This window comes from Desmodus rotundus, chromosome 11, assembly GCF_022682495.2.
Source record: "Desmodus rotundus isolate HL8 chromosome 11, HLdesRot8A.1, whole genome shotgun sequence".
Classification (NCBI taxonomy): domain Eukaryota; kingdom Metazoa; phylum Chordata; class Mammalia; order Chiroptera; family Phyllostomidae; genus Desmodus; species Desmodus rotundus.
Genome location: NC_071397.1, coordinates 4,589,118 through 4,616,113, shown reverse-complemented (window position 1 = coordinate 4,616,113; position 26,996 = coordinate 4,589,118). Strand labels below are relative to the sequence as shown.

Genomic DNA, 26,996 nt, shown 5'->3' with positions numbered 1-26,996 from the left:
GGGCTGAGCTGAGGCATGGCCTCCTTCTCAGTGGGGATGGGTCCTGGTTGTCCGCTGTGATAACTGGCTTGACCAGCCACCTTACTGGCTACCCACCCTGTCTCCCCTCCACACTCCCCACACGGTGTTTTCTTAATCTCTGAAATACGCTACTCCCATTCAAATCTTTCTCTTGGGGTCCGCTTCCGAGGGAAACATCGTCTCCATTGTCCTCTTCAATGTCACCTCCTGTTTCTAGTTTCCCTTGACCCTCCCTGTTCCCACTCCTGGGGCAGAACCAGTATGGGTCATTCTTCTCTACGCCCAGGGCCCCATACCTCCTCAAAGGCACTCCTCGGAGTGCACTGGGGCTGACCTACATGCATATCCTAGGGCCCCCACTAGCCTGGGGACTCTTTGGGGACAAATACTGCTCTTTTTGCATCTTTATTCTCTGAGCTTCGGATCGTGCCTGGCACAGAGCAGGTACCTAATACAATTTTTCAGCAAAGAGCCAGCAGTGGAAATGCCATGACCGAGAGGGACTGGAGAGAGACAAGTCGAGAATATTTCCAGAAAGTGACCCAGAGGCTTCCACTGAAGATGCTGTCACACCAAAAGGTTATATGGTAGAAGTTCAGTTTCACTATTTATGTGAACAATCTTCAATGGCTCCCTGTTATATAGCCTTTCCCAGCACAGCCTAATGTCATAAAGGGCTTTTAAGTCGCTCAGCTATCTGGCCCCATCCGAAGAGGCACTCAAGTCTCTTGTTCAGAGTCAGGCTTTGGTTTCACATGGCCTGGGTTAAAATTCTCACACTGCCAAGTTCCCAGCTGGGTGATCATGGGCAAGCTACTTAGCCTCTCTGGGCACTTGCTTCCTTATTTATTAAATGTAGATAATAATACCTCACACCTGTAATTACTCCGAGAATTTAAAACTGTGCGTGCCTGGCCTAGTGTAGGCTCTTTGAAGATAGAACGACGGTTATCATTGTTCTCAAGGAAGTTTCCCAAGTGGCCCCAGCACAGGCCGAGAACACAGCAGACACTCAGTAAACACTAGTGGAATGAATGAATAATGCATTCCACAAGTGCATTTGGGGCAGTGTCTAGGGCGGATGTGCGGGGGTAGGGGTGTGAAAGACACAGGGATTCCAAGCCCAGTTTTGTATCCCTCAGGAAAGGAGGCCCAAATTATTCTCCGTGTAGAAGGCCTGACCCATAGCAGGGCCTTCCCCGGCCAGCCGGGCCGCCACTGCCCTGGGAATGCCAGCGCCTCTGCCCCTTGCTGCCAGTCTCAGGTGGCAGACCGAGTGCTGCCAGTGCCGTGCCATGGGTAAAAGGAAAACACTTAACCCAGGCCTAGGAATGTTCCCTTCCGTTTACTTTGACTCTGGCTGCATCTGATGTTCCGGGAAAGTGACTTCAAACACAATCTCCACGCACCAGTTAAGGCCCAGCTGCCAAGGCCAAGACCCAGGGGGTGTGGCTTTTCCCGGGCCAGCCCTGGGCTCCTGGATCCGCGGCCCCGCCCCTGCCACCGAGGCGCGTCAGGTGGGCGGTGGAGGAGGCTTGGTCTCAGCAAAGCTTAGGCCCAGGCTGAGGAGGGGCTGCGAGAGATTTTCTGGAAACGAGTTCGCGCGTGCATCCCAGAGAATGTGCCACAGCGCTGCGGGCCCAGGCCCGGAAGAGCGAGCTGGGGCAGGGTGGGGCCTGGCCGGGGAGCGGGGACGCCTGCGAGGTGCCTCAGCGTCCCCCTCGCTCCCAGGGCAGGGATCAGAGCCCCCCCCAGTGCACAGCAGGCGCCTACTCCGTGCTGCTGGTTTAGAAGCCCACGGAGCTCGAAGGCCTCCCTCTCGGTCTGGTGGAGGAAGCTTCTAGACCCGGGGCTGGCTCAGGCGTGTGGTCCTGGAGGGCCAGGTACCGGGAGGGCGCTGGCGCGTGGCTTAGGTGGCCAACGGCGTGGCCAGGCCTGGCAGGAGCGGAGGCGCTGGGGACGAGCGCAGGCACCGACCCCTCCTAGGCCTAACGACCCTCTCTAGAGAACCGAGGCGGCTCCCCGAGGCTCTAGGGTCGCCCCCGCACACTTCACACGGGGGCATACTCGGCAGAGAACTCCCCAACACTGTTGGCATGTGTGGGGGGGTCTCTTTTGTACAGGTACCCCCCCGTTTAGACCCTTCTCAAACACGTGCCCCTCGGTTCACACAACCCTCCCCCCGCCCAGGTGGGGGCCCCCAAGGAGGTGGGGAGTGGGATCCGCGCAGATGGAGATGCGCGCCGCCAGGACCATCGCAGGCTGCCCCCTCCAACCCCCAGGCTCCCAGCCTCTGGAGCCGCGTCCCCACGCCTGCCACGCGCGCACACACAGACACGCTCACACACACTCACCCCGGCGCGCAGACCCCGCCCGCGGCCCCGCCCCGGCCCCTGCGGGAGCCCCCTCCAGCGCTCACCGCCCGGTTAGCAGCCCGGCCGGGTGGCGGGAGGCAGCGGCTTCGGGCAGGTTTGATTTTCCCGCAGCTCCCGTGACCCGGAGCCGGAGCCCGAGCCGAGGAGGTGGCGCTCGCAGCCGCGTCCCCAGCCCCGCCGCTGCCCGCGCCGAGACCCAGGAGGAGGCGGTCAGCCCCGGCGCTGTGGGCTCCACGCTGCTCGCGTCCCGCCACCGCCGCCGCCCGCGCCCCGCCAGCCCCCCACGCCCCCTTTCTCTCGCACCCCTCCTGCCCCCGCGCGAAGCTGCACGCCCCTCTCCACGGCTCCCTCCCGGCGCCCTGGCCCCGCGCCCCTCCGCCTCGCCCAGCTGCGCCGCAGCTCCCTGGGCACCTCGCCCCTCTCCGCCGGGCCCCCAGCCTCCTCGTCGCGCTCCCCGCACCCCCTCCGGCATCCGCGGCCCCCGCTCCTTCCGCCCCCCTTCCCTCTCTCACTTCCCACGCCCCCTCTTCGAGCTCCTCTCTCCTCCCTTTGCCGCCCAGCCTCGGCTCCTGAGTAGGGGGAGAGCCCGGGGTTTCAGTTGCTCCGAAGAAGGCGTGAATCGCTCAAGGGTTGACTAATTGGGGGTGAGGGTCGCGGTGGGAGATGGAGCAGCCCGAGGACATGACGTCGCTGAGCGAGTTCGACTCGTTGGCGGGCAGCATCCCGGCCACCAAGGTGGAGATCACCGTGTCCTGCAGGTGAGCCGCCCGCTGGCGGGGTCCCCCTGTCCCGCCCGTGGACCCGAAGCCCCGGGGCCGTGTCCTCGCCTCCAGGACGCACCCCGCCTAGGTCCCCGCCTGCCTAGCAAGAGCGAGCCCCGCGGGTGGCGACGGCAGACTAGAAGCCAGGCTTGGGGTCATATACCCGAAAGTTTGCACTCAGGGCTGTTGCTTCGAGGAGAGATGGAGACACAGGAATGGGGGCCAGGCTCCCGAGGCGGGAGAGGGAGGGAGGAAAAGGCGATACCCGGGTCTTCGCACAGGTTATTTCTCATTAAATCCTCCCCAAATGGAGGAGTGCGTGATCTGCCCCATCCCTCCGAGGCGTGCCCAGCCCCTGCCTTCCTGCCCTCCTTTCCTCTTTTCTCCCCACAGCACCCTTGTCCTCTCCTTCCCACCCACACACTGTCCCAGGCCCCGGGATTCTAAAAGCCTTTCTCACCTCCAGCAACAAAACTGACTCCTGGAAAAGGATCAGATTGACTCATTCATAGAGGTCTGGATAACTGATCACAATTTTAGTGGTACCATTAAAAAAAATAATAACTTGGGTACAAAATCTTAAGCCAGAGGATTAGATCATTGAGTGTGAATTTTAGAGTCCAGCAGGGGAGGGGGAGTGTTTTGTGATCTCCCACCCCAAACTCCTCAGTCAGGCCACACAGGCTTTGGGGGTAAGTTCCTCTGAGAGCTGGGTGTCTTCCAGGTTCTCCTATCTGAGGGGAAGGCTGCCCCAAGCAATAAGGGGTGTAGGTGAAGATGGGAGGACTTTTCCCCAGTGCATTCTCCCTGTGGCTGGCCCCGCGGTACTGTCTTGCTGGGACTGTGAGGGGCACTGTGGCCTAGGCATAGCCCAGCTTGAGGTCCCCTGAGATGCCATTCCCTCTGCCCCAAATGACTTGAGTCCTGGCTGTGCCCTTGTTCCGATTCACCCACCGCATCCTTCACCCACCCCATCCGCTTTTCTAGGGCCCTTTCAGTCAGACCCTTTCCCCACCCTTATGGACCCCCACCCCTGTGTTCCAGGCAGTGGGGAGGTGTAGATAGAGCCAGAGGACCTGGGTTGGGGGTGAGAGAGGGAGGGATTGGGGCGGTGAGGGTGAGTGAGAGTGAGGGCTGGTGTCAAGCACAGCTGCCCCTGTGCCAGGCCCCGTGATGACTCCCGTGTGTCACTCCCACGGTCCCACACACAGTGCTGTCAGAATGGTCTCCCAGCGCAACGTGCCTCTTTCCATTGCTCTGCTGGGAGAATGCTGATGGCCCATTGGCTCCAGTTGCACCTCCTCAGCCGGCAGAAGCTGCCACAGCCCTCCCTCCCTTCTCCAGCAGGTCACATTTCCCTGTACCCGACCCCCCCCAACCCCACCCCAGCCTTCAATCATGCCTGTGTCAGAGCTGTCTCAGGATCCTCCCACCTCCAAGCCCATGAACAACCCATTCCTCATCCAGAGTTCACCCCTCCTTCATCTCTGCCACTTCATGCCCCGCATCCTAAGAAGCCCAGCCTCATGCCCCCACTTCCAGCCACCCCTCTCACCCACCAGACACCCAGCCCGCATCACTGTCTTCTGTGTCCTCTGGGTCCTGGGAACTCAGCCTGGGCCATGGGCTCACTCACATACTGAGCATTCAGCCTCAGAAGACATCTCAGGTGTGTAGACCTCACCCCTCCTTCCCCAAAGCAACTATCTGAGCAGCTGAGGGCAGAGATCCTGCCCTGACTCAGGCCCAGCAACCCCCTCCCCCAGTGGTGAGGAGAGGAGGCATGTGGCATTGTGGCTTTGGAATGGGACCCCTTGAAACAGAATCTGCTCCACCCCTTGGGGCTGACTTTAGCCTAGGTTTCCCCCATTTGCAAACAATGAGAAAACTCATTTGCCAGGTAGCTCACGTGCTTGGAAGCGTGGCTGGCATAGCGTAGCAGGTGCTTGATGAATACTGTTGGAGGAATTACCTTACAGGAGTAAGGTAACCAACACACTACTTTGCACTTGCTTGGCACTTGGTGCTCAGTAAGTAGCTACAGTGATCACCGATCACCGTAAGGCAGTAATGCTGGGCCCCTCCTGTTTGCTCCCTGGAAGTAGGTGTGTCAGACCTTTTGCCTAAAAGGTCCCTAGGGATGCACCTGAGATCCGGGGAATGTGGTTCTGAGATCAACCCTGGTGTCCATTCCCTCTTGGGGCACATGATCCATCATCAGCCTGAGGAGGGCTGCCCCAGGCCCTGTTCCTGGTCTCTGAAAGGCAGAGGGTGGAAAATGGGTTTTGGTAGGAAAGAGTGAGGAGCAGGGAGTCGCCTGGGACCGAGGGGAGGCCGGAAAACAATCTAGGTGGCTTGAAATTGTAAATCCCTTTCTTTGCCTCAACCAAGTCCGACTATCCCGGTTGTAGGAGACAGGGGAGCGGGGAGAAAGGAGGGCAGGGAGAAGAGGAGGAGGGAGGAGAATGCTGGGGAGGGGGGTGGTGAGGGAGAGCTGAACAGAATGGGTTTCTCCACTGCATTCTACACTCCATAGTCGCCAGGTAATGTGAGTCAAGTCCTCCTCCCCGCATCTCATGGGCAGCACGGACTGGACCCCAGGAGGAGGCTATGGGGTGCCCCTGTGCTTGGCATCTAGGTGACACCTGCTGGTGTGCAGGGAACAGTAGGACAGGCAGGGGGTTAGTAGGGTGAGAACTCCAGGGGGCTTCAGAAGGAGCAGGTGGGGTTGAGGGAGGCCATTGTTTCAGGGAACTGGAAAAAACCCATTCTGTGGACCAGTTCCCCACTTTCTCTGCTCCTTAGGCAGGGCCCTGCCACCTCCTGCAGCCCTAGGAGCTCTCTGCTCTTGCTTATGGGAGGACCCAAACCCCTGCTGCTGCCTATCCTAGGGCACCCTTAGGTGAGCTGAGCAAAGCCACCTGGCACAGAGGCACGTGTGAGCCTCAGCACAGGATCACAGCACAGGCCTAACCAAGCCGCTGCTGATGGCGGATAACACTACGGGGTGGACATGGGTCCCTGTGTCTCTTGGGCTAACCTATAATCTACTCCCAAATAGTTGTTCTTTACTGACTTTGGTGGACTTAGGACCAAAGATCATAAAGCCCCTGTGTTTTGGGCTCAGTGGTTGAGAACATGGGGTGTGGGATCTCTCTACCTCGGTTCAAGTCCCAGTTCCATCCTTGTGACATTGGGTAGAGTACTTACCCTCAGTGCCCTCCTCTATAGAGGAAGCATAGTAATCCTTATCTTAGAGGGTCAGTCCATGGATAGTAATTTGCGTTGCTTATTATTGGGCACCTGAAAGTAAATAAAAACCTGCCTGTGTAGCTGAGTCCCAGGGCCCGGGGATCTGATGCACTTAGAGGTTTCGAGTGAGTAGCGTAGATGGGTTACAGAACCAGACACTAGCAGCTGCTGTACAGAGTGTCAGCCACAAGCTTGTCTTTCCTCTGGTGGTCTGCCCCAGACCTTGGCTGATGCGTTCGCCTCCCCATAGACTCACTCAAAACCCACCTGTCCACTGTCCCATTCCCCAAGCACCGCACTGTTTTTCCACTTTCTCTGCGTCATCCGATGCAGGGATCAGGACCAGCTAGCTGGTTAGAAAGAGCGATTTGCATGTTTTATGTAACAGGAAACCTTTGCACTTCCGCAGGGTCCTGCTGGAAGAAGCAAAGCACACTTCCACATGGTGGGGCTTCCCAGACCTTTAGAGAAGGCAAGAGGGGAAGGTGGAGTCCAGAGGCAGACTCGCGTAGCCCGGCTGGAGTCTCTCAAGGGGCTGCCCTCACCCACCAGGCGGCAGGGGGCTCACGGGCAGTTGCTGCCTCTGCCCCAGAGTTGTTTTCTGCTGTCAGTTCAGGTTGGTGTCTTGCTGCCCTGGGGCAGGAGAGGCAGTCTAGCTCAGGAGCCGAGTGCCCTGACACTGTCAGAAGGGGTGTGAACGGGCTCTGGAGGCTTGCTTCCGATGAGAGCGGCTTTGGGGAAGCAGGGCCTGGGGGCAGCGAGGCAGCTGTCAAAGCCAGTGCTTAGGAAAAAGAGGTCCGGTCAGCTATTGAATATGCCAAGGCATTCTTTAGTGGAGCTGGGGGAATAATAATAGTGGGATTTATTAAGTGCTTACTACAGTGCTAGGCATTTCACATCTGTATGAGGCCGAACCCTGCGCAATTTCCTATACTCAACTGTTTTTGACCTACTCAAATAGCAATTTGGTTCAAACTAAGACTATTATATTAGTTTTCAATTCCTGTGTAACAAATTACCCAAACCTAGCAGCTTAAAACGGCCGTTCTGACCCACAGTTTTTGTGGGTCAGAAGCCCAGGCACAGTGTCACTGGCTTTCCTGCTCGGGGGTCTCCCCAGGATGAAATCAAGGCACCTGCAGGGGCTAGGATCTCATCGGAGGCTTGGGGTCCAAGCCAAGCTCTTTTAGGTCGTGGGCAGAATTCAGTTTCTCGCAGCTGTAAGATTCAAGTCCTGTTTTCTCGCTGATTGTTGGATTGGGGTGTCTCTTAGCTCCCGAGGCCACCCTCTGGTCCCAGCCATGTGGACCTCTCATAACATGGCAGTTTACTTCTTCAAAGCCAACAGGAGAGTCTCTCCCCAGTCTGCTGTGACATTCTTACATAAAGTAACAATAGTCCTGGGAGTGAGTGAGTGTTTCGTCATATCCCCAAGTCCCACCCACACACAGGGGGAGGGGATTATGCGGGTTTGTACACCAAGGGGTGGGAATCTAGGGTGCTATCTTAGATTTCTCCCACATTGCTGGATCTTTCTAACCTTCCAATAATCCCATAAAGTAGATAATAGTATCTTCCCTTTGTGCTGATTAGGAAATCAGGGCTCGGAGAGGTTCAAGGGACCTACCAAAGTTACACATTAATATGTTTTGGAAAGGGGGAATTCAAGTTTAGTTTCCTCAAACTTTAAAGTTTCAAGGGCTTCTTGAGGCTGGGAAGGGGGGTCTCCATGAGGATCAGGGTAGGTCTGGCTACAGCCTTGTGACCAAGAAGTAGGTGTTTTCTCTTCAGGGGTGGGAGAGGTCTTTCTGGCTCAAGGATGCCTCTCGCTCTGGGAGGCAAACCCAGAACTGGAGGAATCCCCAAGGAGCAGAGACCAGAGCATCACGGAATGGCAGGCGGCCGTCCATGTATGCAGACCATGCAGGCACGGTGGTAACTTACCGTCTCTCCTTTCCTAGCCCACAGTTCTCCCTGCTCAGACCCAAGGCCATCGCTGAAGATGACCTACCACTGGGAAGAGAGGGTGGGGAGGAGGTGAGGGGAATAAGGCTGTAACGCTGTTGGAGTCAGGTTCAGTTAGGAATACTTCAGCTGTATGTAACAAAATGTTTGGTAGTGATTCAAACCCAAAATAGATTTTTTTTTTTTCAGATCACAATGAATCTGAAGGTAGGTTATCTCAATGCCGGTTACTCAACTCACTTAGCCATCAAGGACCCAACTATCTTTGTACTCTGCTATCACGTAAATGGTGGGCCTCAGTGTTATAAAATGGCTGCCTGTTCCAGGCATCACGGCCACATCCAAAGATAAGAAGCAAGGCATAGAGCCAAAGACCTCTCTTTGAAAAGTTCTTTTTATCTGGAAAGCACAACCCCTCCCAGAATCTCTCAGCAGACTTCCCCTTCTATTTCAATAGACAAAGCTGGGTCTCGTGTCTAACTCTAGACTAGTATATTAGTCAGTTCAGGCTGCCATAACAGAATACCAGAGACTGGGTGGCTTAAACAGAAATCCATCACAATTTTTTTTATCCTCACTTGAGGACATGCTTATTGATTTTTAGAGAGAGAGGGGAAGGACAGCAGAGAGAGAGGAGATACACATCAATGTGAGAGAGAAACATTGATTGCTTGTCTCGTATGTCCCCAACCAGGGACCAAACCTGCAACCTAGGCATGTGCCCTGACTGGGAATCGAACCCTCAACCTTTCAGTTTACGGGATGACATTCTAACCAACTGAGCTACACCAGCCAGGGCCATCATAATTCTTGAGAATAGAAGTCCAAGATGGGTGGACTGGGTCACCAGCATGCTTGAGGTCTAGTTAGGACTTTCTTCCTGGCTTCATATGACAGAGAAAGAAAGAGAAAGCAAGCTCTCTGGTGTGTCTCTTTAAGGGCACTAATCCCATCATAATCCCACCCTTACGACCTCAACCTTCCAAATACTATCACATTGGGGGTTAGTGTTTTAATGTATAAATTGGGGGGGGGGTGTACAATTCAGTCAATACAACAAGAGCTCTGACTTCTGGGAGTCTCCATCAAATACCTTACCCATGTGGGTTCTATTAACAGGAAGAGTGAGGAATGCTTGCTGTTGGACAGCCATGGACTCTGCCACGAGGAGGAGTTCCAGGTGATCCCTAGGCCACTCCAGCTCCTGGGGATACAGGGGTCTAGGCTTTGGCTTCTCTGAGGACCAGCAGTCAGTGGACAGCCAGTGTTAGATGACTGGGGACTGATTATCCAAGCACAGCTTAGCTGGGCCCCTGACTTCCTGCCTTCCTGCCGGTTTCCTGGGCAAGCAGAAAAGACTTAGTGTGATTCCAAAACATTGCAAGGTTCCTCTGTTTCCTAATAACTCTCACCTCTGCTGGCCTAGCATAGTGCCTGAACGTCCCGATAGGATCGCTTTATGCCTTCCAGCCCTGAAGAATTCTGGGCAAGACACTGAAAATCAACAAGGCTCCTGACTTGTCTTCTCTGAAACCTCGGCCATGTCATTTAAGTTCTCTAACCTCAGTCTCTCCATCTGTAAAGTGGGGGGAATACTGGTCCTGTCCGCCTCCTGTAGGATTGTTATGAAGACAGAAAAGATTATGTTTGTGTAGTCCTGCATAAAGTAGAATGTGCTAAGTAAACTCAATAATGATATAGGTACCAATAATTGATCACGGCCAACACATCCGTTCATTCGACAATTGATACTGATCCTCATTGGCTATCAAGAGGCTTCTTTGTGCCAAGCACAGTTCAAAGAGCTGTGGATATAGTGGTGAGCAAGGCAGACAAACTCTCTCCTCCCACAGAACTCCCCCTGGCATCAGTGGTGGGGAATATGAACAGATAATAACATTTTTTATTAAATAATGTCTGAGAGAGATAAGTGCTCTTCAGATAGATTTGTGTCTGTTGGGGATGTTTTAGACAAGATGGGCAGGTGACATTTAGCCGAGAGCCAATGGGTGAGAAAGCCACCTGGGGGAGGATCTAGGGAGAGGGTGATTCAGATAGAAGAGCAAGTGCAAAGGCCCAGTGGCAGAGAAGACCTTGGTATTCTTGCAAAACTGCAAGGATTCTTGCAAAACTAGCCTAGTGTGGCTGGAGCAGTGGGAATCCCCAGGGAGGAGTAGAAGAGGATGACCTCGGAGAGGAAGTGGGGTTACAGATTATGACCTGTGACCATGCTAAGGAGTTTGATTTATTATTCCAATAGCAGTTGGGGGCAGGGTTAAACAGGAGTAATGCGATCTGATGGGCCCTCTGAAAATTTTCTCGGGGCATTGTAAGAGAATGGACTGGAGGAGGGAGGGGAGAGGCAGGAACCGAAGCACATTGCTGGCGGGAGGCCACTGCAGCTTCCCAGGGAGAGATAGTGGCGGCAGTGGCATGGGGAAGAGTGGGCAGACTTGAGATGTGATTTTGAAGTAGAAACCTTTAAGATTTGATGAATGGGCCGTGACCAGATGACTCAGGTAGTTGGAGTGTCGTCCCTGTACACCAAGAGGTTGTGGGTTCGATTCCTGGTCAGGGCACATTCCTAGGTTGTGGGTTCCATCCTTGGTCGGGGTGCATGCGGGAGGCAACCAATCTGACTGATGTTTCTCTCTCGCATCAAATTTCTCTCCCCGCTTCCTCTCTCTCTCAAATCAATAAAAAGACATTCTCGGGTGAGGATTAAAAAAAAAAAAGACCTGATGAATGGGGCGAGAGCGGGGCACAGGGAGCGAGGAATCAAACATGCTCCCAATGTTTCTCTTTTGAACGCTTGGCTTCACAACCACTGTGCAAGGCAGGTATGTGACCCCATGCACAGGTGAGGAAACCGAGGTTAAGCAGCTCATCCCGGGTCACAGAATTGCGACGTGGCCCTGGAGACTCCAGCGGGGATGCGTCTGAGGCCAGCCAGAGCTCACGCTCTCTCCCCTTGGTCACGCCGCATGGGAGGGATAATTATTACAATAATTAATAATAATAAAAATGCAAATAGCGCCAGGAAGAAGTGTGCTCTGAGCCATGCGAAAATTACTTTTTAGACCTTGGCAAGGAGACTTGGCAAGGAGACAGTGCGCCCGGGTGAGAACGGGGTCTGAAAGGGGAGATGGGCGCGTGCCAGGGGCTGGGTGCCAAGGTTGCTCTCCTCCCCAGCTCGCCCAGAGCCTTGGCTCGGATGCCTTCTGCCTGAGTGGATGGGAGCAGGGCAGGAGGAGATGGAAAGGCCCCCAGTTCTCCTCAGGCTGTGCTTTGGGGAGCAGCCCTGATGAGGCAGAGAGTGAGAATGTGAGGGGCACTTCCGGCTGAGATGGGTCTTCGGGAGACCCGGGGTCTTGGTAATGCAGACGCTTCCTGTGACATGTCCAAATGGGCTTGGGATTCAGAGTTCGATCCACATGCTGCCTGGGTGACACTGGGCACAACTCTCAGCCCAGCTGCTTGCCTACAGCATGGGGTGGCATCTACCTCCCGGCATTGATTGGTAGGGTGAATAGGGTGTCACAGATTAAGTATCCAGCAAAGGATTTGTAGGTGATAGCATTCGTTGCTCGTCCGCTCGGCCTGCGTGGGGTGTTGGCCAAATGTTTGGTGTTGAATTTCTCCTTGGAAAATGGGGTTTTGCTGGCGGGGCCCCTCAAGCTCAAGGGTCTCTGTGGGCCTCCTCAGGTGTCCTGTTTCTCCCTGATAGCAGCTCCCCCGGACCATCTGCTCTCCTCAAGGAAGGCCACACAGCCAGATAGATGGGCAGTGGTGGGCCAGGGCTTGCCAGCACTCGGGGTCCTCCTCCAGCCCAGCGTTGGGGAGCAGGGGGAGGACATGGGCATCGCTAGAAGCCTCTTCATTCCCCATCGGCCTGTAGTGAGCACTTACCGTATATGAGGCACTAGCTTGCAGGTTATTATGTGCTGGACACTGTTCCCACTCTTTTGCATATATGGATTCCGTTCTCAGAAAACCCCTAGGAGAGGCTGTCATTACCACTATGTTGCAGATGGGGATACTGAGGCACAAAGAAGCTAGTGAGTCGTACAGCTAATGACAGGCAGACCTGGGTTTGGGACCCAGCCATGAAGCTCCAAGTCTACCCTCTCAACATCCCCGCCTTTTGTCAGAGGCTGGAGGGATGCTTAGGGAGGGTTGTTGGAAAGAAAATGAACCCCATTTTCCTAACTTTTTCAGCCTGATAAACACTTTGGGAATATGATGAAAAGCCTCCAAAGAGAATGCATTTATATGTACCAATGTGCCACATTTTGCTCACAGTTTCAGGGGGTCCATGGAGCCTATTAAGGACCTCTGGTCCAGGAAAGCTGAGGATGGGTGCTCCTCCCCTGCTGCTCTCTATGCTGTAGCCACAGCCCCTGTTCTCTGTATCCACGCCACCTTCGCGGGCTTTCTTAGAGACACACAGGGATGCGCCGTCAGTCCACCCAGCAACTCAGCTCAAGAGCAAATGTCTCCTCAGCCTGGGGATCCTTGAGGGTGGGGTTTTTTCCTCTCCCTGGCAGCTCCTACTCTAAACAGTTTTAAGTCTCCCAGATGGGAGGTGTTGTCCTTAGGCCTTCTCCCTCGTCACCAGCCAGGAGCTCTCAGCTCCCCGCCCCTGCACGCCCCCCCACCCCCAGTGCTTTCTCCCTTTGCTGGGGCCTTGGAGACTTGTGACCTCAGCACCGAGTCAGGGGCATTCTGCCGCTGAATTGGGAATGGTTCCTTGGGGGAGCGCAGAGAGGCACAGGGCCTCGGCTCTGCTTCCCTGGTCTTGATTTGAGGAACAAAAGAAGCCAATTTCCAGGCTGCTGAGCAGTCAGCTGAAGGGTTTTATGATATTTTGGGGGAAAAATACATTTGTCTGTTGGGAAAAAATTTTCTTTGAGCTCTCAAGAGATAGGAGGTGGAGAAAAAGCCGTCAGGGTCTGGTCTGTGTGTGCCCTTGTGGCTCGGGCCCTGCTTGAGGACCTGGTGTCCTGCCCCTCGGGTTCTTACTGGCTGTGTGCCTGTGGGCAAGTCCCTCACCCTCTCGGAGCCTCAGAGTCCGCAGCGGATCAGGTGAGGATCACGTAAGCGCCTTCCCAGGCTCACAAGTGATGTTGTTGCAGGGCTGGAGCGGAGGCCCTGAGACCCGGTGTCCTGATGTGTGCAATCTGGGCTGCCGTCCTTGGGAACAGTGTGTGTGTAACTGTGTGTGTGTGTGGCTTGTTTAAACAGGGCTTCTGGGACCCCGTCCAGACCTACAAAATCAGAATCCGGGAATGGGGCCCAAGAATCTGCCTTCTTACAAGTGGGAGAAGGGGCAAGTCCCAGGAAGTTGAAAGGCCCATCGCTCATGGGGTGAGGCCACCATCTGAAGGCCAGGAGGGCAGGCTCAGTGGGCCCTGAGGTGTCTGTCAGGACAGGTAGTTGGGATGATGCACAGGTGGGGCAAGTGTGGACGAGGTGAGGAATCAGAGAGGAGTGTAGGGCGCAGGGACCTAGGCAGAGGGGCAGAGGGTCCTCAAGGAAGGGACCCAAGGGAGGCCTGAGGCTGGGGTGAGGGGACTGCCCTCGGCCAGTGGGGGCATTCAGCGCACACCTCACGACAGGGTGCTGGGGGTGTGTATGGAGGGGGTGGGCTTCCTTGGAACGGTGAGGGTAGAGGTGGCCATGTCACCCATCCTGTCTCTCCTTTGTCACCAAGTGAGCCTGAGCGCCCACCATGGGAGCAACTGCTCTGCGCAGCACCTGGCCCGTGATGGCTGATGCACCTGACAAGCCTCACTGTGTCCAAGGGCTCCGCAGAAGTCCTGAGGGAGCAACTACTTTTAGCCCCACTCTACAGATGGGGAAACTGAGGCAGAGGAAGGCAAGTAACTTGTCCAGATCTGGAATATGGAGCCAGCATGTCTGACCGTAGCTCATGCATTCAACCATTAGGCTCTCCAGCTAAGAGGAAGTGTCGGGGCTTGCCCTGACCCTGACCATGACCAGGCACCACGCCAGTAAAGAGACAAGGGCCTCATTCACCCATGTGGCCATTCCTCTGGCCTGCCTTCACTCATCCAAATTGCCAGGCCTGCTCTGAGTCAGGGGCTGGGCTGGCCCGAGGCAGAGGCGGGGCCCTGTGTTGGAGGAGCACACAGCCAGTGTGAGAGACAGATGCGCCCGTGCTTTTGCAGCCCAGGGTATGCTGAGTATGACTCAGAGGGTTGGTTGTACACTACAGGCCAGAGAGAGCTCGGCGGGGGGAGAGGAAATGGCTGTTGGTCAGTGTCTGTCAAGGAAAGGCAAAATCGAGCAGGAAGGATAGGAGTGGGTATGGAAGGATGTAAGCATTATCGCAGCAGTGTGGAGGGAAGAGAGCTGGCATTGCTGTTGGGTGTGTGGCCAGGATGACGCATGCCTCAGGGTGCAGTGGGAGTCCTGAGGTCCCTGGGCAGGGAGCCACCAAAGGTAGGTGTCTGGGTTCTATTTCTTAGTCCAGCTGTGTGCCTCTTGCCCAGCTCGGAGGGCAGACAGAGCCGAGGAAAGCCTGACTGCTTCTCTTTGAACATAAGGCGTGCTCTCTCTCTCTTTCCCCTGCCTTTCTTCCCTCCCTCCCTCACACACACTCACACCCCCCCACCCCCACCAGGCTGAAAAGGCTGAAATCCAGGATCTTACCCTCTTTCTTACTAGCTTAGACAGGACTAAACCTGAGTTCCAGACCCAGACTTGGAAGGAATCCAGACCTTCGGGAAGTCACTTCCCTTCTCTCTGAGTCTTACAATCCTGATTTATAAAGGAATTGGAAAAAGGGACCTCTGAGGTCCCTTCCAACTTGGCCATTCTAGGATTTTAGGTAGTTATCGAATTTCATTACGGCATTCCAAGAGAAACTGCAGCACTTGCTGTCATAGAGAAATTCTGCCCCAACCCTTTTCTTACTTTCCAGCTCCTCACCGTGCCTCAGTTTCCACCACTAGTCATCTCTGGGGCAAAGGCATTTTGTCTTCTGTTTAAATCAAGACAGATGCTCCTGCCTCCACACACAGCATGCTGCAGGTGGGGAAAGTCAACCCAGGTACGGGCCCACCCACCTGGGTGTGGAGGAGCATGCGTGAAGTGGTACCTTACCTGTAGCCCCTGCTGCCTACTTTTCAGAGAGACGCTTCACTTACCATTTCCCCCTGGGGCTCTCTGCCTTGGGCTGGGAGGTTAATCAGATGGTTTCCAAAGTGGCAGCAGGCTGGGAGCAGGCTGGTGGAGGAGTGGTGGGAGCCAGCAGAGGAGCTGTGCGCCTGTGGGGTCCGGGGGAGCTAGCTGAGGGTGGCCACCTTTGGGAGAGGCCCCAGAATGAAGAGACTGGAGTGCAGGATGGGGATCTGGGGACCCCTTTCTCAGAGACACCTCTGGGGATCTGCTTGAGGGCTGGTGGTGGGTGCTTCATGAGCACAATCTGGGGCCTCCCCAGGCAGCGGGGTGGGGGTGGGGGGCATGTGCTGGCCCCAGGTTGCTACTGCATCTGTCTGTCTGTCTATCAGTTGGTCTTTGGCTTCCAAGTCAGCACAGGGGTTATGGGGAGACCGAGTTGAGCGTTGACCCCCCTGAGTTGAGGGGTCAGGTTGCCCAGACAAGCTGTCATTCCCGATGGCTTTACCGATGGTGACTTAGGGTAAGGCTTCCTTCTAGACCTTTCTCGCTCCACCACTACTTGCTGTGAGGAGTGGCCACTCTCTGGGCGCCATGCTCCCTCCTCAGGAGAAGGTGGGGCACGTGATCCCGCGGTCCATCCAGCTCTGACATTTGAAGTTGGCTGTCAGGAAGCCACACAGACCCATGTGGACCACTTCTCCCCTCTCAGAAAAGGGTTCAAGGGGCACAAAGGCCCACGGGGGAGTGTGTGAGTAGAGAGGGGAGAGGTAAGATGACCTCCCGGGACATCTGGGAGGGAGGTGTGGCAAGGCAGAGATGGTTGGCCAGGGCAGAGCTTAACTTTAGGGCAGTGAAGAAAGGGGTGGGTGTGGAGCTTGAGCAGGCAGGAGGGGCTCATAGGGAGCTCCTTCAGGGATGGGGTGTGTGGGGAAGGCTTTGCCCAGTCAGCACTGGTCTTTAATGAGCAGGTTCCCTGGGGTTCTGTCCCACTGGGCCACCCTGGGAGACTGGAGCATGACTCAGGGGGTGAGTGGGGAGGGGAGTGAGGAAGGGGTATTTTCCCCCGGCTCCTGCCCGTCATTGGCTGAGGGCTGCCCTCTGAGTGTAAACTGTGAACCACCTGCTGTTTGCAGCCGCCTGCCAGAGGAAGCCCTGGGAAGAGAAGCAGGAGGAAACACGGGTGTATACATGAGTGGGGAGGGCTGAGGAGACATCACAGAGCCTCAACAACCGTCAAGGCTGGTGCTCCTGCTGTACTGTACAGATGAGGAAACAGAGGCTCGGAGAGCTTGAGTCACTTCCTGTGTTGCTTCCTGCCAGCAGCAGGTCACTGGAGAATGAGGGACCACAGTTGTGCGGGACAGACCCTTGCCTGATCTCCCTGTGCCTCTGCTTCCACATCTGTGAGATGGGAAGATGCTTACGCAGCACTGACCTTGTAGGACAGGGTGAGAATCGGGAGCTCATATTTGCAGAACACCTGGCACAGTGCCCAGTCTGTGGCTGCAGTTCAAAGAGCAGGAGCTGTGACTGCACAGAGGCAGGGGGGCAGGGCTCACACCTGTTAAAGACCTGCAATCCCCAAAGGTTGTGACCACCATCTTGCTCTATGCCTGCAAGGGCCCTGTGTTAGCTGTGGCCTTGACCACAGGAGGACCCCATTCAAAGGAGTCTGCAACCCCTGGGAGGTGTAATCCATTAATTCAGCAGCACAGACCAGACGCGGAATAAACTGGCTGTAAGTAGAGCCGCGCCTGAGAGAATGGGACCCTGGATGGATACATTTTGATGGCTTGATTTTATTTTTTGAGAGACAGACATAGAGTAAAAGGAGAGTTTCTAGAACAGGTTAAGACATTGGGCAGATTGAGATTTGGCCCAAGAGTGAGGGGCTGGGGGATCCAGGGTACCAGAGTGAGTGTGGCAATGGTGCGGGGGGTAGGTAGAGAGCCACACTCCTTAGGAAGCTGAGCTGAAGACCCTCCAGTGCCCACCTTGTTGGCTTCAATGAGCCAAATAAACAGTGCAGAAGGAGCCTCCTGCTCTTCCTGTGTTGTCTGAGGCCAGGCTGGTGGCAGCAGCCTCCAGGTCGCAGTAATGGCCTGAGTCCTCCGACATCCTCCTCTCCTGGGCTCTGCTAATTCTTCCTCTCTCCCCCTCTTTCAGGAACCTTTTGGACAAAGACATGTTCTCCAAGTCCGACCCACGTAAGTCCTGCCCTGATAACAGTAACGGTATCCACATCGGGACTGATCGCAGCAGCCAACACTGGAGCCCTTACTGAGTGCCCGGCACTGGACCAGGTGCACCAGGGCTGTTTCATCAGTGCTGCCTGGGGAAAGAACCGGGGCGTCCAACCCTTCCCAGCCCCCATACCTTGAAGCCTCAGTGCCACCCCGTGGGTCGGGAGGGGTCAGGGGGTCTGGGCCTGAAGTTTTCAGCCCCAGGAAAACTGGTACATTTGAAAGCCCCAGTGGGCTGTGGTCTGGGGGAAGGTGCACTGATCTTGGATCCAGGGTTCTAGCCCAGGGACGTGCCACTCAAGTATATGACCTCAGACAGGTCATTGGCCTCCTCTGAGCCTCAACTGACCCATCAGTGAAGGGGGCTGATGACAGTGATAGGTTTCCTGAGGCCGCCTGGATCCCTAAAGGCAAGACCTGATTTTCAGATGCTCTCCTGTCCCACCTCTGCCGTGAAGTCATCCATCGTGCCCACCTTCTCCCTTGCCCAGGCCTGGATGCGAACGGCCCCTGACCCCCTTCCCAAAGGGTACTCCTCCCAGACATGCCGATGTTCTAGGCCCCATTCTCCAAGCTGGCCAATCCGCCCAGACCCAACACTGCTACCCAGGCCCAAGTCTCCTGAGGGTCCTGACCCTCCAGAGCCCCCCACTCTGGGGTACCACCTTCCCCCTGGCCTGTCTGGTGTGTTAACACGCTTCTCCCCCTCTCCTCACAGTTTGCGTCATGTACACTCAAGGAATGGAGAACAAGCAGTGGAGGGAGGTAGGTCGGCCCCTTTCCCACCCCAGCAACACCAGCCTGCCCCTGACTGTAGTCCACTTATTCGTCTAACTCCGGAGACATCCCACCTGGTGTTTGTAACTACAACATCTGAGCCCGAGGGTAGGACGGTGAGGCAGGTGAGGTGTGTAGAGGGTGGGGTCTTGTCCTGGTGGACTGGAAACTTCCTGTCCTCAGGGAGCCGCAGTCTGGGGGAGACTGAAGAAGCACTGGCCCACCAGATCTCCGCAGCCTGAGAGACACGGGTACCGCCTGTAGCGTCTTGTCTCACTCGCAGCGGCCGTCCCGTGGTTCCAACTAATGTGAACGTTCAGTTGGGTGAACCCCCTGCCCAGAAACCTTCAGTGACTCTTCTCTGCTTTGAACCAGTCCCAGCTCCTTAGCTGGGCTTCCAAGCTCTGGCGAGAACCTGGGGAGCAGACGGCATGATCAGAGTGGGGACAGCCAGGGAAGCTTCAGTAACTCAGGCTTCATCGCTGTCCCTCGTCGTCCTCACGGGTGGACTGGCCAGAGCCTCTCCTGCCCCGCCCCTTGTTCTCTCAAGATGTGACCCTGGAGCAAGCGGCCAAAGGGGGCGAATTTTATGCAAAAAATACATAGGAAATACTTGCCCAGGGGCTGGGCTGAAGTTTACTTTGTCAGTCTCCAAGACTACACCCATTGAAGCGTAAACCAGATTGCAGGGGAAACATTGAGCCTATTTAAATGAACTAATTACTTTTGAGGCCTTTGGCCAAGCTTCATAGAAAGCAGGAATGTGCTAATACCTTAGTGATTCATTCAGGAAAGTGTGGAGAGGCCTCTTCAGAAGGGCACTGCTCCACTGGTGGTTGCCTTCTGTAACTGAGACTTGTTTCCACTGGGGTCGGGGTCCGGATTGTTACCACCGCACCTGCAGCGTGGGGCAGAGGCGCGGGGGGAGGCCTTGCCGTCAGACACACCTGTGCTTCAGTTCTGGCTCCAGCTCTTTCTGGAGGTGGGACCCGGGCAAGTTGCTGAACCTGCCTGTGCCTCAGCTTCCACATAGATGATATGGGGATAAGACCTACCTTGCAGGCCTGTGGTGGGTGTAACGTGCCTGGTATGTGGTCATTGCTCGGTAAATATCATTGTACAGCATCATCCTGAGCGTTCGGGGCCTTGCCGGCCACAACCCCGTTTCAGTCAATATTTGCAACAGGAAGCATTCGTGGGGTGCTGGGCAACAAGCCAGGTGCAGGTGCTGGGGAGAGAGGGAGCTGGTCAGAAGAACAAAGCTTCACCTGAACACCAGCTGGGATTTGGGAGTGTGCAGCCTGGAAGGGGAGACTCACATGCATGGATAACCCTAGCAGGAAATGGGGAGTGGTATCCCTGAGAAGAGAATGGGAGTTCGGCGGAGAGAAAGGGACAGCCCTGTTCATAGCTCATTGGATTTTTGAAAGTGGAATTTGACTGAACACAAGCCGTCTGGCTAAGGGGTGCATGCTGTGGAAAAGAAGAGAATGTGGGTCCGAGGGAACTTCAGGGGTCATCCGAGTCAATCTCCTCATTTGAAGAGGGGACAGGACAGGCTTCCGGTGGCTGAGTCCAGTCAGTGTGCTGGAGCCCAGCGCAGCGGGAATGTCCACCTCGGGGGACACGGCACAGGGCCCAGCAGCGGGGGTTGTGGCACAAGCAAAGTACGGGGGAGGCTGGGATCAGCAGGTCAGGCCAGGTCTGGGCAGCTGGGGGATGGATGTAATAAAGGGCTGTTTAGAAAGGAGTGGGCAGGTTTTAGGGAAACCAGTGAAGGGTGATGAATCACAAGGCTGGCAACAGTGGGAAGCTTGAGGGGATAAAGGGGCTTCCAGACAGGAGCAGGGACCCTCAGTAGGGAGACACTGTTAGCCCGGGCAGCCTCACTCTCTTCTTCCCACCCCTGCTCTCTGCCAGCGCTCCCCATTGGTGGAACCCCCTGGAAGAACTGGCGGAGGTGGGGGGCAGGCGGGGAGGAGGGACTTTGATGCAGTCCATGCCTGTCAGCCTCCCGGGCACAGAGCAGAGTGGAGAAAAGCAGGGGTGGGTCCCAGGGGCAAGTGGAGACACTGGAACAGAGAGTGAGCAGATGAGCTGGGCTGGCGGTCGGAGTGTGGGCTGGTGAAATCCAGGAGGAGGCAACTGAACGGGGCTCATGGCTGTTAGGCTGAGGACAGGAGGGGTCACGCGGTCAGAATCCAGAGCAAGAGGGTCCCTAGAGATCAAGGAGGCTGACTCTGTTTCCGAGAGGCAGTGAGCACCGTGCCCAGACTTCAAGGGTGACAGTGGCAGAGCTCGGCCACATGTATTGTTGGGAAGGGGAAGAATCTCCCCCAACCCACACCGCCCTTCTTGGGTTCTTAGACCAACAATACGATTGACACCAGATTAACAGGAGAAAAGCTGACTTGATGTGTGTGCATGGGAGATGATACATGATGATGCTCTCTGAAATGATGAACCAGCTGTCTTTTTATACTTTGTAGGCAAAGGAACAATCGATTCGGGAAGAAATAACGGGACACAGACACTGAAGTTTGGGCGCTCATTACTGAGGAGTCCAGACCAAGTTTGGGCTTGGGGAGTGGATCAGGCAAGGAGTGACAAGATTTTTTGGCCCTGGACCCTTAACTCTAGAGATAGGGTGTTGCTCTCAGCCCCCTGCAGCCAGGAGGACACTTTTCACAGCAGAGACTTACTTCCCGCATTCAGGGCGACAAGGGCAGGTCAACGTGCCCCTCTTGCACTGGCTGCCTGTCAGGTAACTGATTCCAAGTGATCGATATGTTACTGTGGGGTAATGGGGGCCACCTGCCCCAAGCCCCGACAGCAGCCCTAGAACACAGGCTTCAAGCTATTTTGGAGAAGAGAGGATGCACTCCGACATACCGAGGTCCTCCTTCTCTGCCTGATGCTGTGTGTGACACCCAGAGGAGAGTATTAGGAATAGAGAATTTAAAGAAAAACCCAGGTCCCTCTCTATGGAACTGGCCCTGGGATGGGAGATGGCCTTCGCGAGTGAACAGAGACCAGTTACCACCACTCCACTTGCTGGCTCACTGCAAAACGTCTGTTGGTGGAATCTTGACTCCCTGTGATCAGAGGGGGTCAAGTTCAGGCCCTCTAGTCCCTCTAGGTCAATGTTCCTCTAGGCAGGGCCCAGACCCCAGGTTTGCACAAGGCAGCAGAGGATGAAAACTGTTCTCACAGCCCCTGGCTGCTGGGTTTCAGCTGATTTTAACTGTTTAGGTCATTGTAATGCCTTCTGAGAGAGTTCCATCATCCCGGCACCTAAATGTGTCACTGCCTTTTATGAAAATTGACTTGAGATGTGATTTTAACCCAGGAAATCGAGCACCATTTGCATCAAGTCTTGCCAGAGCCTTCTGCACGCCCCGGGGGAAGGAAGGATGACCAGGCTGGAAGGGTCCCAGAAATATTCTTAGTGGGGGGAGGGACATAATAGGGAGCGCTTCTTGGTTACCCATTTAAAAGTGTGTGTGTGTGTGTGTGTGTGTGTGTGTGCTGGGGGGCAGGTAATCCTTGCCCTTCCCTTGCCAGGTGGCTGTCCTGGCTGAGGCCCCCTTAGCAAGGAGGAGAGGGTTATCCCAAATCTTAGGGTATCCCTCTGATTGACCCATACCACTGGCCGGGTATGTGGCCCCCATGGGGACACCCACACATCCCTGCCAGAGCGCTCAGTCTATTTCTGAGCAAGCTCAGTCCATTAAACATTTTAACACCCGCTGGGGATGACGGTCCATCGCCACGAGTTTGGGATAACATTATCGGAGCACCTTGATGTGGGCCTTCGCATAACGTTGACTCAGTGAGCATGTGGCAGGGAGAATGCTGGGACACAAGGGGGACCAGGCACTGCTTACCGCCAGCAGAGCTCACTTTCAGCTCAGGGAGGCGACAGTAACAGCCACAGGAGGCTGACAGCGTGCCCCTGTATGGCAGTAACGAGCCAGGCTCTGCTCTGAGCATTTAATCCTCACAACAGCCCTGCGAGGGAGGTATTATTACTATTAATTTTATTATTATTGGCCCCATGTCACGGAGGAGGACACCGAAGCGCAGAGAGGTTGATGGGAAAGTGGTTTCTAAAACATGACGTAAAAACTGTAACAGTTCTGTGTGAAGGGCGAACTTCCACTCGTTCCGAGTTGTGCCCACCTTAGATGTACGAAGTACATCTCCTCTTCCCTGTGATCTTTTCCTCATTATTTGAAGTCTGCTCTCAGATTCCACGGGGCCCTGTTAACCTGCTTTGGGGCAGACTTCAGAGTGTGACTGTTTCTATCAGTAGTTTCTGTTTGTATCGCTGTCTCTTGTCCCTTTACGAGCCAGGCACAGCCCCTGGAACGCACGTCCACTCTTCTCGTTCTGCCCCAGGTGTGTGTCCTGTGCCATCCGCTAGTCCAGCCCAGAGCACCGTGGGCTGGCTCCCTCTGCCCAGGGGCATGAACTACACAATCCTGCCCCTCGCCCGGTCTCTGCATCCTGGGGGTCTGTTTCTCAGGGTTGTGCACCTGCCCATGCTATCCAGTGTCCACTGGCCTTTGTGACAGCTGTCTTCAGCTTTCTTCACATTGGGTTTGGGGGCTTCTGTGTGTTTCTCACATGAGCGGCTGTTCACAAAGGATTCCCTTCGCTCAGACTTGGAAATTGGGTTTTTGAGTCTAAATGTGATTTTACATTTGTCTCTATTGTGGGTCATTTGGTAGACTCAGTCTGTTGTACGGTCTGTGAAAGTCACGGTGAGTTACAATTACATTCAGCATCCTGGTCCTGTCTCCTGGTCCGGGGCCAGCTGTCGTTGTCACCCACGTGGACGATGGGCGGCTGAATGGGCTGGAGTGCTGGGGTCCTCCAATAGAGACCTTTGCCCAGACTGACCTCAGTTCTCTAGTGGACCTTTGGGGTGCGCTGTTCAGCCACCTAGGATCCACAAAACCTGTTATACCCCACCCTATATTTCTCCACTGGGTCCCTAAGGACACCACGAATAACAGTCGGATGCCTTGTCAGATGAGGCCCTGAACTTGACGTTCAAAACCCTGCCCATCCCCATCCCAGTTCTGATATTTGCTATGTGACCTGGGTGCGGTATTTACACTCTCCGGCTCTCAGCTTACTCACATGTAACGTGGGATTAGGAGACCTTCTTGGGAAGACTAAGTAAGTTAATGCTTTCAAAATGCCTGGAAATATCAATTGCAATGTGACATTGCCCAGTTTGAATATTCGGGTGCTCGTCTCCATGGAGATGGCCACTCTTGGAGGTCCTCTGACCTACACCAAGTCTGCCCTTATAAGGAGTGCAGAGTGACAGCCAGCATTCCTGAGTACTCAGCTTTCCTGTAAAACCATGCTCAGCCTGGGACTGCAGCACCTGGGGTCCAAGGAGTGAGGGCTTCCAGGAAGAGAGGGGCTTGAAGCGCAGTATCCCAAGCCTGTGTGGGAAGGGTCTCTCATCATCAGGGGCTCTTGCAGGAAAAGCTGGACCCAGGGATATCATCGTCACTGTGTCATGCCCCACAGAACGCTGCACCTTGGCGCGCTGGCTGCCAGACGGTGGCCGCTGATAGTGTGGGATCCCTGCTCTCCGTGTGCTTGTCCCCTCCTGGTGTTGTCTGGGGGCATCTCCTCTCAGTCTGCCCATGAGAACTTACCTGTCTGGGTGGTGGCCTTTCTGGCCCCTGCCCCCTTCCTGACCCCCACCATGCTCACCCCACGCTCACCCCTGGCAGGCAGTGTCCCTGTCCCTTCTCTCCCCTCTACTTCCTCTTGAACAGAAAAGGGCTTTTCTCTGGTTCCAGTGGCTCTCACAACCACAAGCTCAGGGATTCAGCTGGCCCCCAAGCCTCTGAGATGCAAATTCTTAGCCTGGTGTCAGAACCTTTCCCACTTGGAAGCCCTCAGAATGGCCATAAGAAAGGAGTTACCCTTGATTCAGCCCCTGCTGCGTGCTCTGCTGGCTCATCCCTGATGACCTGTGAGGAGATGTGATTGGCCCATGTCACAGATGGAAACTAAGATGGGAAAGATGAAGCGGCTTGTGCAAGGCCACGCAGCTCGTGGGTGCAGAGCTGGGATTCACATCGGTTATGAAGCCATCTAACCCCGTTGGCTGTCCACAGCTTTCGGGCCTTTTGGGCAGATGCCAGCAGCCACCCGCAGTCAGAGGTGGGTACAGGCCCAGCGCTGCTCCGCACAACCTCGACACCCGGGCCTACGCAGCCACAGAAGCCGGACTCGGGCTGATTTCTGCCACATGCACCAGCAGGTTAGGTCGAACCGTACGGATTTGCAATTTGAAAATGTTGGCGATTTCGTGTGGTCTCATGGTTAGGTCAGACTCTAGTCTAACATGAGCAAGTGGCCCCAATCACACTCCTGTCCTTACAAGCTCAGTGAGGTCCCAGGGCCTCTTGCCTGAAAGGCACCCTGGAGGCAGGCATGGGACAATGCTCAGTGTTGGTGGGGATCCGGCCAGCACAGCCTCTGTTTGTGGGGGCGCCCAGGGGTGTCAGAAGCCCAGACCCACTCCCAAGGCGTGAGGGCCTTGGTGTCTACAGATGCTCATGCCCAGCTTGTGCAGGTGCTTAACTGCTTGTTCAACACTTCTCACCTCCCCGTGTCTCTCTGCACCTTCCTGTTGGCTGTGAAACACCACTGTTAACTTTTGCCTGTTGGTAGGGTTCTCCAGGGCCCAGGGATTTGAGGTAAGGCCTCCTAAGTAGCATCTTTCAAATGTAACTCCCATGCCTAGGATGGATGAAACTCATTTGAAAAAAATAATTTAAAATAACAGATTATAGACAATAAAAAAAGACCTGAGCTATTTGACTCCAGGTTTTTCCCACCCTACCTCATGGCCTGTTACCCACCTTCTTCCCTCGCTCTGTCCCTTCCCTGCATCCAGACAGTCGGTGGACTTCCTGCCCTCATTCTGTCTTCCAGAGGAAATCCTCCGGCCATATCCGACTCTGCTCCACCTTCAGTGCTCCCTGAGCCTCCCAGACACCCTTTCCCAGCAGCCAAGATTGCTCTGGACGACTCCAGTGGTTTAAGAATCAGAGAATCAGAGTTGACCAATATGCTCAGAACACCTGCTGTGTAACAGCAGGCCTCCTTACTGCGTGCCTGCTTTGTGGCTGCATGTCATACTCATCGTCCCTAATCCTTATGACCACGCTGTGGCCAGGTACAGATTATCCCCAGACACAGAGAAGTGAAGAAACCGGCCCCAGGGGACACAGCTGGGAAACCGGGCTTCTCTCCCTATTGAACCAGAGGAGGGGTGGTTCTTGGGCAGTTCTTGGAAGCCAGACAGACCTGGCCTTGTGTCAGGACCTTGGTACTTAGAGCTGTGTGACCTTGTACTAGACATGTATCGTCTCTGAGCCTCAGTTTCCTCACATGTATAGTGGGCAACTAGCAATACTTACCTGCCGGATTGTCTTAAGGATTAGAGGTTAACACAGGACAAGCTGGAGGAGCCAGGTAGACGCCCGGTAATAGACAGCTCTCATTGATAGTATCGCCGATGGGCTGTGGGAACAGACAATGTACCCGTCTGTTTACACACTTTATCTCGAGCCTGTAGATAGGAGTGTGGAGGCCGAAAGAAGAGAGATAACTTGAATAGGACTCTGGTATCTTCCTGGGTGCAGAGCAGGGACTTTCCTGCCCTTAGAGACCATATGGGGACTTGGGGAGACCAGACACAGACACAGAATGATGTAAAAGCCTCATTTCCTTCATCTGGATAAGTGTACTAGAACAGATCCTCTAGGAAGCCCCACATTTCAGATCATAACTAGATCAAGAGCCCTCCTAATAGTTTAGAGGTTAATTCTCAATACTTCACAGCAGAGAGAGATCCAGGAGGCCTGGGGAGCCTTCCTGGAGGAGGTGGCACTTGAAGGATGCTGGGAGAAGGAAAGAGCACTGCGGGAATGGGGCCTGACAGGAGCGGAGCCTGTGGGGGAGAATGCCCTGTGCGCCCGTGAGATGGCAGTGACTCAATCTGAACGGCCCAGAGGGTTGGAGAGAGGTGAAAGGCCAGCTCAGGGGGGAGGGCGGCGCCCCACCGTTGGGAGTATGGGTCTTAGATTTAATCACAGTTTCGGGAGTCAGTGAACAAGCATTTGTTGAGCACCCGCTACATGCCATATACTGGTCCAGGCACGTACTGGAGTACCAGACAGGCAGACTCCCTGCTCTGGAGAGCTCAGTGGAGTCAGCCAAGAAACTGGATCATTTCAGGGACTGATAGATAAGTGCTGCGAAAAAGTGTAATGAGACAGAGTGACCAGGGAGACGGGGCTGCTTTAGTTGGAGGGGTTGAGGGACACCCTTCTGAGGGGCTGGTGCCACTGGAGTTGAGTGGTGCCATGCATAAGTCTGGGAGGGGGTGTCCCAGTAAAATGGGGCCCCAACGC

General features: G+C 55.1%; 1 protein-coding gene across 3 annotated transcripts in view; it reads left to right on the top strand.

Annotated features, from left to right (window-relative positions):
- Positions 1 to 2,467: 2,467 nt before the first annotated feature.
- Positions 2,468 to 26,996, top strand: part of CPNE5 (copine 5) — an 87,109-nt gene continuing 62,580 nt past the window's right edge. For 2 of the 3 annotated variants that reach the window (XM_024557894.3, XM_024557893.3), the window contains exons 1-3: positions 2,468 to 3,154; positions 17,687 to 17,727; positions 18,482 to 18,528. In XM_024557894.3, the coding sequence (XP_024413662.2) occupies positions 3,060 to 3,154; positions 17,687 to 17,727; positions 18,482 to 18,528 (183 nt within the window). In that variant the 5' untranslated portion in view covers positions 2,468 to 3,059. Of the gene's footprint in view, positions 3,155 to 14,667; positions 14,840 to 17,686; positions 17,728 to 18,481; positions 18,529 to 26,996 lie in introns of those variants that run through there. The other variant, XM_045193426.2, reaches the window with a different exon arrangement.